The sequence below is a fragment of the Ranitomeya imitator genome, chromosome 2, assembly GCF_032444005.1.
Source record: "Ranitomeya imitator isolate aRanImi1 chromosome 2, aRanImi1.pri, whole genome shotgun sequence".
NCBI lineage: Eukaryota > Metazoa > Chordata > Amphibia > Anura > Dendrobatidae > Ranitomeya > Ranitomeya imitator.
In genome coordinates this window covers 221,586,620-221,599,509 of record NC_091283.1, presented here as the reverse complement: position 1 = coordinate 221,599,509, position 12,890 = coordinate 221,586,620, and the positions used below count along the sequence as shown (strand labels likewise).

Sequence of the window (12,890 nt, the reverse complement as noted above, 5' to 3'; positions counted from 1 at the left end):
AGGCTACTTAAAGGGGTTGTCCAAACTGATAAGTCTCCAGTCACTCTGTCTGCGGGGATTTGCATGTTTAAGACCCGATACTGGAGGCTTTGTATTAGTTATATATGCTCCTAGGCAGTGGGCATGGCCTCGCTCTCCATACACTTGTATGGAGTGAGGCCACGCCCTCTAGTCAGCCATGGCCACTGGCCGACCACGTCACTAAAATGGGTACAGTCTCACTCAATGCAAGTGTACGGAGCGAGGCCACACCCTTCTAGCTTGCCACACCCACTTGTCCACCGCATCACTAGACAGGGCACAGCGTCACTCAGTGCAAGTGTATGGAGACAGAGAGGCCATGCCCACTTCCCGGGAGCATGTATAACTCATACATACCCTCCGATCCTGGGTCTGAAACAGGCGAATCCTTGCAGTGCACAGTGGGTGCCCTGGGGGGGATCCATAAGTCTGTAGTCACACAGAGTGACTGCAGATTTATTGATTTGGACCGGACAACCAATTTTGCAGCTTACTAGTCAGGCTTGTTTTCATTATTTGTCATATACGCAGTTGAATTGCTTGTTTTTTTATCACTTTGTCATTGAAATCATATTTGCCTCTATGTTATGTGGGGCCTTATTTTTATGTATTTTTTATATTCTTTTTTTTTTTTTGCTGATTTAGTAAAAATTTAAAGAAAATTAAATATTATTTTTAACAATTTTGCTATATTTTCCGATCACAAAGTGCCATTAAATTATAATTAAAATTGTGTTTCTCTTACCATTACATTTGTTTTTAAGCATAGTACATGAGGATATTTTGCATTATCAACTGTGGTTAGGTTTGGCTCTTCTTTCCTTCCCTCAGTCCTTCCTTCCTACCCTTCCCGATTCCCACACTGCCTTTCTTCCTCCTTCAGTCCCTTCATTCCTTCCTTTCATCCTCCTTCCCTACATCCACCCTCCTTTTCCTTTCTCTTTTCATTCCACATTTCAAAATGTAAATACATTTGTTCTGTCCTCACTAGATGAGGCAGGCTCATACGTAGCTATACAGTCAGCTAAACCGCTATACCCGGGGTCCAATAAGGAGACTGTGGTTGAGTCTGTGCTTTATTAAACGTAGTGGTATATTGATGCGGTGAAACTGTGAACAATGATATACAGTACATAGAATCAGTGCATGGTATAGAACAGATACATACTACACATGATGTACATTATGCATAACATTTAGAAAGCTAGTAACTGAACTAGGAGTACAACTGGTTAAACTAGGCTAATATAGAGCAGAAATATCTACAGAAAGCATAAAGACATACCGGCAATGCAATCACAAGGGGGATGAAGTGCAAGCGTCTTTCCTTGGAAGCAAACTGGAGGAAGTGAAAGGGAAATGGAGGGAAATGGAGGCTGAGCTACCATAATGCATTGCAAAGGGGGAGGAGAATGAGAAATGGAAAATACCAAAAACAGAAAATGGAACTGCCAACATAACTCTGACCGCTAAAGGGAACCAAAGCACTACAAACAAATAAAGGTATGAATATATCAATACTGAGAAACCTGAAATTATGCAAACAGATAATCTGGGTAACAAATTAGATGGCGGAGACAGAACAACATTAGTTTTAATGCTGATCACCCCTGTAACTGGGGTTGGTCCATGGTTACAGGGAAAATTCAGCTCTCTGCTTTCGCCATAGAGCTAATTGAAACCAGCTATGACCAGCAGCTCTCGATCACTCTTGGCGCCAGGTGATCATTTCATCACTAGGATAGGAGGAGAAATGTTTCTGCTTCCTAAAGTGTGCGCACAGCTTTGATTAGTGCTGTGTATACAGCATTCAGAAAGGTAGAGATGGTAATAAACCATCTCTGCCTTCTATGGGAAATCCAGACAACTCTACCAGATGTCTCCCTACTTTTGCAGCTTCACGATCTCCCTCCAGCTGCTGACTCCATGGTTCTATACCATTATAAAATGTTCCTGCGGTCATATGTGGACCAGCTGAATATGTTTAAACTTTGGGCAAGTTGTTAATTACTACATGTTCTTTGATTGAGAAAAAAATATTTTATTGCTAATAAATGGACATATGTAAGGGGAAGGTCCAGGACTTTGATACTGGTGAGCAATCCTTATATTCCACAGATTAGCAGTTTACCATGTGTCAGGTTCTGCATATTAGCTCCCATTGAAGTGAATGGAAGCTGAGCTGCAATACCAAGAATGACCACGACGTAGCATACAGAAGTGTGCTGCTCTGGCTCTGATCACTGTATATATCTGGCTGCTGTAGAGTTGGCAAACAGCTGATCAGTGGTGGTAGCGAGAGTCGAAACCTACCAATGTTATATTGTCATATTGATGATTATCTAAGTCTTGGACGACCCCTTTAATGATGTGTGATCAGTGGGGGTGCGAAACCCGGCACTCCGTTCTTGGTGTTGGCATTGGCCGCACCTGACCAGTTATGGAGGTGAACAGCACAGCTCCCTCTGCTCTATAGTGGCCACAGTCGGGTACTGCACATCATATCCAAATCAATAGGAGGTGGATGTGCAAAATGGGGTATGTGAACTTTTGATCAGGGTCATTTGGATGTTTTGGGCTGTCATTATAATTTAAAAAGAGAAAACACAGTAGTTTGACAATAAATGGCTTCACCCGTCCATAAACCATGAGTGTAGAAAAAGTTTTGGTGTCATCATTCATATTCTCTGAAAAAAGGCCAAGAAAGCAAAAATTCTGCCGGGGTATGTAAACTTTTGAACACAGCTGTACTTGTGATGGAAGGCTCTAACATTCGGTGTACAAATACGTACATTGACCTTACCTCATCCATTCATTTGCTTCTTGAATCCACAAGATATCCCACCATGAGTTCCACATCCATCAAACATTCATGGCTCAAACCCTTTAAATTTGGGTCAAAACGGCTTCTAAGCAATCTGGCCTTAACCCTATAACGAAGGCCAAAGACAATGATAATAAATGATTATAAATTGTAGGATGTACGGTACTTGCACGTTTTCCATGTGCCTGCATACATACACTTAATATGGATTTTTTTTTTTGAGGCATTGAAAAAACTATGAGTATTTCAAGTGAAAACTGCTTCACCAAGCACTCCTTTTTGTGGAGTTTTTGGAGGAGTTTTTCTTTTAGTGAAGCTGTATTAAAGCGTTTTTGAAAAAAAAAAATTCCCAAAGTTTTTTTGCAGGTTTTTGAGTGGACGGTGCCTACTAGGAGCCTGTTAAAAAAAAAAAAGAAAAAAAAGAGACCTGCACATTTTATTTTCAGCCCATCAAGAATTTTTCAAACTCTAAAGGTAGAGAAAAAACACTCAAAAATCTATATTTGAACAACAAAGAGGATTAACATTGAAATGAATATGACTTGAGCGTTTTCTAAACAATTTTTGTGGTGTTTTTAGGTGTGAGTACAGTAGGCTCGGCACAGGCGCCATAATATCAATGTGTTCAATAATCGATTCATTGAGAAAAATAATGTTAACATTTGGTAATAAAGTCCCTTCGTTATGTTACAGGTCCCGCCTGGGATGCCAGATATGTATGACCAAAGCCCTTGATGGAATTACAGTTCGAGTTCCCAAAGATTTATCTGATGCAAGAAGAGACCAAGTGGAACAGCAAAGCAAACAATAACTAATGAGGGAATATGTTGGCACAAATAAGTGGATGTCTCCAGCGGATGTTCTACTTGATTAGGACGAGGATTCCAGCGCTTCTGTCGCAGTGTCTGACATTATACACGACCGTTCCAGACAGTTTATACGGAAGATGTGAAAAGTGTTTGAAAAATGTAGATGTTATATTATCAGTGAACTTAGTAGCAGATACGCCGTAGGACGAGCTCATTATCACGCTGTGCTTATTATTCTATAAGTGTATGATAAATTTATGTGTGTGGACTTATAATGCATAGAATATAATATATGCTGCTTCCACTCTAAAGGCTCCTGACTTGTATTTTACCAATTTTTCCAGCGCTAATTAAATTAATCAGGTTGTAAACATGGATGGTGGTATACGAGATCGATATTAGATTGATGGGTGTCTGGCTCTTGTCACTCCCGATGATTATTGCTTAAATCTTTGTATTGGACATGAAATATTTTTTATTGATTGTGCTCGGTTTGACATGCGTTTAAAAAAAAAAAAAAAAAAACGCTAGCGGCTTCTTCATTATTATATAGAGTGAAAAAAGAATTACTAGAAAAATACAGTAAAAATAGACAGGAAAAAGCCATGGGAGAACGCTCACAAAAACCACCACTTGCTCCAAACTGGCAGAAAAATATTCAAGACTGAGAAAATGGGGCAAAAGATTTCTGAAAGCATCTTCTTCTTGACTCGGTGGGTTCACCCTAGTGGGTTCACAAGTCTTACGCTATCTGCGCACAGAGCTTTTTGCTGAGTTCTGAGGAGTTTTGAGTTCAGTTTCTGCTCCAAAATCTCCATAAAAAACTGCCTGTACACCTTGTATAAGCCTTTCCCGGAATTTAGGAGGGAGTATTTGTTCATTGATTGTTTAGCATGAATTCCTGTCTGTTACCTGTGCCATTCTTATCAGAAAAATGAGCTCCATCAATGTCTGTGCCATCAAGTCTACAGCTTGTATGCCTTGACCAGCCATAGAAGGTGCATAACATCAGTGCACATTCAGCATTTGGGAGCCCAAGTACTGGAACTAATTGAGCAACTTGCAACACTAAGATCCATTGACCATATGGACAGCAGTTTGCTTTATTCTCTGCAGTATTTGCATAAGAAAATCCAATGACGGATGACATGGTCAGAATACCACAAATTCTCCATTAAATGTCATCTGCTTAATCCAGCTGAAGGTACGGTGCCACCTCAAAGACATTAGAGTACACAAATGCCAGGTTCACAGCACCTGGTGGCCCTCTGCTAATTGTCAGCTTGGGCCGCATAATGACATGGCGGTGGACATGGTGGTAGTGGTGGGCAAAGCCTAAAATTCTAATGGGCATACTTTATCTGGCATTGTAAAGTGATGGGGAATATCTATTCCACTATCTGGCTAACTATTTGGCATGAGGGAGGGAACTCCCAAATGTAGGAGTGAGAGCTCTCACAAATGTATGATACAGGGCCACCTGAGGGCCCTTACCAAACTCAGGTTTCATGGCACCTGCTAGCACTCTGCTAATTGTCAGCGAGGGCTGCATGATGACATGGTGGTGGACATGGCGGTGGACATGGTGGTGGCGGGAAAAGGACAAAATTCAAATGGGCATGTTTTATCTGGCATTGTACAGTGATGGGGACTATCTATTCCACTATCTGACTAACTATTTGGCATGAGGGAGAGACCTTCCAAATGTAGGAGTGAGAGCTCTCCCTAATCTATGATACAGGACCACCTGAAGGCCCTTACCAAACTCAGGTTTCACAGCACCTGCTGGCCCTCTGCTAATTGTCAGCGACAGTCGCATAATGACTTGGCGGTGGACATAGTGTTAGTGGTGGGCGATTCCCAAAATTAAAATGGGCATGTGACACGCCCACCAGGGCCGTAGGATACTCGGACCTGGGTCAGACAGTTCTTTGTGGAAGTCACAGGGCCATGACCCGACTCCGTGGTACTGGCTGTGCCGTAAAATGGGGAATATGTAAAGGGGATTTAATGTGACGCCACCTGTGGTGTTCGGCAACGGATGGCTGACACTGCTAAAGGAGACCGCTGGGGCTGATGGTGACACAGCTGGGATGGTTCTGCTCCCCACAGGTGGAGCAGGGCCTCAGGGCTACTGGTCCCATTTATGTCAGGCTTCGTGTACCTTGTGGTGCAGGACTCAGGGCGCAAGAGATCACACAAGGACTGTAGTTTTCTTTTCCTTTACTTGATATTTGATAGTACACACCAGGGTACTGGTAACAGATCGTGATGGAGAGCCGGGCAGCCTGGAAGCAATTTTAGATACACCTGGCCAGGTAGGTAAGGAGGTCTTCCTTCTGCGCTGTCCTCCCTTTTTCCTTGCTGCATAACAGCTCACCCTCCTGCTGCTAATTGTCTCTCTCTGTTTTTAAAAACAAACTGTTGCCCGCATGGCAGGCAGCTCGAGCCTATCACAGGTGCCGCTCCATTGTGTCGGTTCCAGGCTCTGGTATGCTGCTGTGCCGCCAGGTATTAGATCAGGCCAGGAGACCTGCAGTCCCCTGCCCTGCAGATTTAGCTGCTGGAACTTCAGTACCCACGCAACCACGGACTCCGGTATCCGGTTCCTATGCTCAGCTCTGGGACGACTTTAATCACAGCTCCATTCCCCAGGTTCTGCTCTACTTCTCACCTACTGACACCTGGTAAGGGGACCCCTCCTTGCTTCCAGGCATCACATTACTCCCTGTGAGGGAGGCAATGCCACTCTGGCAACCAGATTCCTGGGGGGCCACACATGTTTGAAATGGCATTGTAAAGGGATGGGGAATATGTATTCCACTATCTTGCTAACTACAGTATATGGAATGAGGGAGGGACCTCCCAAATGTAGGAGTGAGAGCCCTCACAAATGTAAAAGGAAAAACTAAAGCCAAAACAATCCGTGTGAACATATGCTAAAGTGGAGGGATTTTTTTTTTTTAATTTTGCATTATATACATGTAATTATGAAGGAAATAATGTTTCTTTAAAAAAAATTAGGTTTGGTTTGGTAGGTCTTTTTAAAAATCTCTAAAACTGATGCAATACCCAGACAACATTATTCCCAGATCCCATATGTGAGTCAGAAAGGCATGGAGGCATCTTCTCCATGCTGTTCTCATTTAGTTTTAGCTCTTTCCCATCCATTTCAGCTATTTTCTCCGGCCCCCAGACCTTTTTGTTGAGTCGAGCAGAAAAATATTTGGCTTTCCCATTGACTTGCATTGGATTCGTTATTCGGTACGAATACATAGATATTAGAAATTATTTGAGCCGATTTTCCTGAATCCAAATATTTCATTATTCGCTCATCACCAGCTAATAACACTATTGACCTGCAGAATAACCCCATATCTGCAGGTCAATAATGTTTTTCTGGTGACAGGTTCCCCTTATTATTTATGTAAGTACATAGTGAGTCAGAAATCTAAAGACAAAGTTGAAGGTATAATCATACAAATATTTGCACTATAAGGCAGATAAGTGCACTATGCAATGTGTGTACTGCCTAGGGGCTCAGTATTTGTTACGTAGGGGTCTCTCAAGTCATGAAAATATAACTTTTATTAATCATCTAAAAAGCTAATCAGGATGAGAATGTATGAAATGTATAAGGTGAAAAGTAATTGGAGAGCAGTCTGTTACTGTAGATATGGCACCTTCTTATATATAAATCACCATTTCTTCCTCTCTATTGACAAGTGATCGCTAACTAGCTATTATCAGCCATTTTTATTGACAAGTCACAGATAGGAAAAGACTGATAGAGGAGAGCTGAATAAAGATACATGAATACAGTACAATGAATCTGTCTTCACCAATAACCCTACGCATTTCATCCTAACATTATAGCTGCCTTGTATCATCAGGGCATAGCCAAAGCAATAATCCAATTCTCAGATGAGCGGCATTGTAGCGAGGTTCTTAGCCGCCTTTGGCATTACAGCTGTCGGCTTTAAATACTCCATACTTCACTCCTCCAGTTATTGGCAAAGTCTGAGCTGAGAGGCTCGGCTCAATAGACCAATAGCAGTAGGCTGAATCCAAGCTGCAGCAAAAGAACCAATCAGCTGCAAGCTGAGCTAAGCAGCCTGCCCCCACCAACCCCACATGGGCACAAGCCCACCCCTGCAGGGAATGTAAATATTAAGGGTTGTTGATAAGTCTTAAATTGTTGAGTCCTGGACAATCCTTTTAAGACATCAAAATAAATCTTGCAATACATTTATTTTAATTACCAGCAAACAGAAGGGGAACCGCAGACAGCTGAAACCGGGCGCGACTTTGTTCAGGGATCCCTAATCTGCCGAAAAGGCAACCTGAAGGCAATAGAGGAAACACTTTGAGTGACAATATATCTCAGGTATACATAAACGCACCAGTCTAAACTAAACACTGGCAACGCAAAGGTCCTGCTTTAAAAAGTGCACCCTGGGCTTTGATAGTCCAGACATTATACATTGCCAACCCAGGGGTGGATTAAGAGTAGCCAGGGCCCTCGGGCAGTTTAGAAGTCATGAGGGCCCCCCAGGTACCCGTTGTATCACGTGACATGCCACATAACCTCCAAATAGATCATGTGATAGGTCATGCGAGTACATTTCAAAAACCTGACCTGCACATCCAAACATAGACTGAGTGTGAACAGGTGCTGAACCCAGAGTCGCCAACTCGTATATAGTTAAATAAATAGGGCAGCACACTGCAGCGCCAAAACATGCAAACTTGAAAAAACGAAATTTGAACTGCATTACTGCACTAGAAATATGAAAAATGAGAGCTTTTAGCGCACAAAAATGGCCAATTTTATGTGTACCTCGTAGCCACGTTAAGGCATCTCTCTTATACGAGGTCCTACGCTTGACCTACCTCACTGAGAATAAACGTCTCCATCTGAATGGGTACATGTAAAAACCTCTTCTTGGACTCAAATTCTCTCTCTATGTGGAGGGGTATTGGACCTACTATAATTAAAACACCTGAAGCTAGGAGGCGGGGAGTGCACGATCAGAAGGCTAGAGAATACATTTCAAAAACCTGACCTGCACATCCAAACATAGACTGAGTGTGAACAGGTGCTGAACCCAGAGTCGCCAACTCGTATATAGTTAAATAAATAGGGCAGCACACTGCAGCGCCAAAACATGCAAACTTGAAAAAACGAAATTTGAACTGCATTACTGCACTAGAAATATGAAAAATGAGAGCTTTTAGCGCACAAAAATGGCCAATTTTATGTGTACCTCGTAGCCACGTTAAGGCATCTCTCTTATACGAGGTCCTACGCTTGACCTACCTCACTGAGAATAAACATCTCCATCTGAATGGGTACATGTAAAAACCTCTTCTTGGACTCAAATTCTCTCTCTATGTGGAGGGGTATTGGACCTACTATAATTAAAACACCTGAAGCTAGGAGGCGGGGAGTGCACGATCAGAAGGCTAGAGAATACATTTCAAAAACCTGACCTGCACATCCAAACATAGACTGAGTGTGAACAGGTGCTGAACCCAGAGTCGCCAACTCGTATATAGTTAAATAGGGCAGCACACTGCAGCGCCAAAACATGCAAACTTGAAAAAACGAAATTTGAACTGCATTACTGCACTAGAAATATGAAAAATGAGAGCTTTTAGCGCACAAAAATGGCCAATTTTATGTGTACCTCGTAGCCACGTTAAGGCATCTCTCTTATACGAGGTCCTACGCTTGACCTACCTCTATGAGAATAAACGTCTCCATCTGAATGGGTACATGTAAAAACCTCTTCTTGGACTCAAATTCTCTCTCTATGTGGAGGGGTATTGGACCTACTATAATTAAAACACCTGAAGCTAGGAGGTCATGCGAGTAACACACAGGTGATCTAGTGCACATCCGTACAAGGAAAATGACAGAGATAGAGATGCAAGCAGCGCTAATTTTTACCTTATGTGCAGCACTATACAAGATAGAGAAGGGGTTGGTAATTAATTTTCCTTAGGGGCCACATGACAGACTGTGACTATTGTGGAGGCCGAACCAATAGGCTGACATGAATTCTGCTTAATATTAATATAATATAAAAAATAATTATTAATAATTGTATGACATAATATTGGGCAGAATTAAGTATGAGTGGATCGCCCCCAGGGGCCGTGGGGTACTCGGTACCGGGTCCTTTGGTTCTCAGTACTCAGTGGGGATGTCACGGTGGCTGACCCGGTCCGTGGCCCTAGGGGAACGTCCGTTGTAAATTGGGGAAAGGTCTTTAAAGGGATAATGTTCGTGACGCCACCTGTGGTATTCGGTCAGGGTGACCGACGCTGCTTAGGGGTCCGCTGGGGTGATGTTATGGCAGCTAGATGGTATACCTTCCCACAGGTGAAGTATGTCCCCAGGGTTTCCCAGAGTGTAGGTGGTGGATGGTGCAACGCGCAGTGAATAACGAGGGCACAGGGTTGCAGTCTCTTTACCTTTTACTGAAGGTTCAGCATCCACAGTCCAGAGTAGGGACCACAGGGCAGGCAGAGTCCGGCCGGTCTGAAGGCAAATCCAGAGTCCCCTTGTCCAGGAGGAATTCAATAGCCTTCCCCTTGCGCACAGTAATGTAGTAGGTCCCTACTTGCATAAGCTACCATAAGGTCCTCACTGTTGTTACTCATCTCTGTCCCCCAGATGGTACGGATAGGACAAAACCCGTATGACTGATGGCCTGAGGCTTGTTTATAGGGACCCTAGAGACGCCTTGACCCCCACAAGTTGCCACTGTGTCTTGGGTATAAAGGTCGGACAGCCAGCTTGGAATTAACTGCCCTGCCAGTCTCTGAAGTAACGGCATAGAGCTGTTTACTCCCTCGGTATTCTGGCCACCGGATCTGCACTTCAGATGGAGGCAGCCTGCTTCTAGCTGTTCTCCCACTGATGTTTCACTCCTGTTGCTATGACTTCTTTTCTCACTCACTACAGCACAATTCCTTTCGTGTCCTTTCTTAGGATGCTGCCGCATGGGCTACAGGCACAGCTCCGTGTCCTTCTTCCCTTCTTCCCGAAACTTCAGTCTGGATCTGACCAGGGATCACCCCAGCCAGCTCGACCGGGAGACCTTTCCTCGTCGGTCCCCAGCCAGGAACTCTCCTCTCCTCCTTCTGAACTGACTCACTTCCTAACCAACCCTCCAGTTTTACCCAATGTGAGGAGTGGCCTAATAGATAGAACCATTAGCTCCCCCTGGTGGACCGTGATACCTGAACAGGAGATCTCTTTCATTGCCTTCAGACGTATCATCACTCCCCCTGGTGGAAGAACAGCATTACTGCAACGAGCCAGGACTCTGGGGCGCTGCATGAGGACATCCCCCTATTTAAAGTATGACCCACTACATAGCTCCCTATATACAATGAGTCACATTATAGCCCCGAAATACAATATGATTCCCCACATAGCCCCTACATACAATATGATTCCCTACATAGCCCCTACATACACTATGAGCTCTCGCATAGCCCCTAAATACAATATGATTCCTCACATAGCCCCTACATACAATATGAGTCCCCACATAGCCCCTACATACAATATGAGTCACCATATAAAGCCCTAAATACAATATGAGTCACCATATAGTGCCCTACATACAATATGATTCCCCACATAGCCCCTACATACAATATGAGTCCCCACATAGCCCCTACATACAATATGAGTCACCATATAGTGCCCTACATACAATATGATTCACCACATAGCCCCTACATACAATATGAGTCCCCACATAGCCCCCTACATACAATATGATTCCCAACATAGCCCCTACATACAATATGAGTCCCCACATAGCCCCCTACATACAATATGATTCCCAACATAGCCCCTACATACAATGCATCCCCACATAGCCCCTACATACAATATGAGTCCCCACATAGCCCCTACATACAATATGAGTCACCATTGTTATGATCCGGTGACCTTGGAGCTGCATGAAACTTTCTCTGGAGTAGGTGGAAACTGTACTGACCGCAAATCCTGAACTGACACCGCAACTAGAAGTAGCCGTGGGGTGTGCCTAACAAACCCTAGACACCTCGACACAGCCGGAAGACTAAATACCCCTATAGATGGAAATAGGAATAGCACTGAATTATAAAGCACACAGCATGTGTGCCACAGAAACAAAACCACACTTATCTTTGCTGATTTGGCAGAAAGGCAGGAGGAACCAGAAAGAGATCCAACAACCATGGACAACTGGCAAGGACTAATGAATCCTGCACACCTAAATACCCCAGTCAGAACTGCAATCAGCAGATACACCTGACCAGGACTGCAATCCAGGGACAACTGCATTACCACCTACAACCACAGGAGGGAGCCCAAAAGCAGAATTCACAACAGTACCCCCCCCCCTTGAGGAGGGGTCACCGAACCCTCACCAGAGCCCCCAGGCTGATCAGGACGAGCCAGATGAAAGGCACGAACCAAATCAGCAGCATGGACATCAGAGGCAAAAACCCAAGAATTATCCTCCTGGCCATAACCCTTCCATTTGACAAGGTACTGAAGCCTCCGCCTCGAAAAACGAGAATCCAAAATCTTCTCAACCACATACTCCAACTCCCCATCAACCAACACAGGGGCCGGAGGATCAACAGAGGGAACAACAGGCACCACATATTTCCGCAATAAAGATCTATGGAAGACATTATGGATAGCAAAAGAGGCCAGAAGTGCCAATCGAAAAGACACCGGATTAATAATCCCAGAAATCCTATAAGGACCAATAAACCGAGGCTTAAACTTAGGGGAAGAAACCTTCATAGGAACATGACGGGAAGACAACCAGACCAGATCCCCAACCCGAAGCCGGGAACCAACACACCGACGACGGTTAGCAAAACGTTGAGCCTCCTCCTGAGACAACACCAAATTGTCCACCACATGAGCCCAAACAGGGCTGCCACTAGAAATTTTTGGGGCCCCATACTGGCAAAATTTTCGGGGCCCCCTTGAAACTCCGCCCAGGCTCCACCCCAGCCCCGCCTCCAGGCTCCACCCCACGAACTGCCCACAGTCCCACCGCTCTCTCTTGGAAAATCTCCACTTCTCACCAATCACACATTGACAGTTCCCATCACCAGATCACACATATAGCTGCAGCTTTTGTTTTGGCCAAAAGATTTTTTAAGTCGCCACCATAACAAGGTAGACACTTTTGGCCGGACCCTACTCT

At 44.1% G+C, this 12,890-nt stretch overlaps 1 protein-coding gene across 1 annotated transcript in view; it reads left to right on the top strand.

The window, feature by feature from the left end:
* Nucleotides 1-3,965, top strand: part of LOC138662740 (adrenodoxin-like) — a 68,491-nt gene extending 64,526 nt beyond the window's left edge. Inside the window, exon 4 of the mRNA XM_069748635.1 lies at nucleotides 3,539-3,965. Within this exon, the coding sequence (XP_069604736.1) occupies nucleotides 3,539-3,656 (118 nt within the window). The 3' untranslated portion in view covers nucleotides 3,657-3,965. The remainder of the gene's footprint in view (nucleotides 1-3,538) is intronic.
* The last annotated feature ends 8,925 nt before the right edge of the window (nucleotides 3,966-12,890 follow it).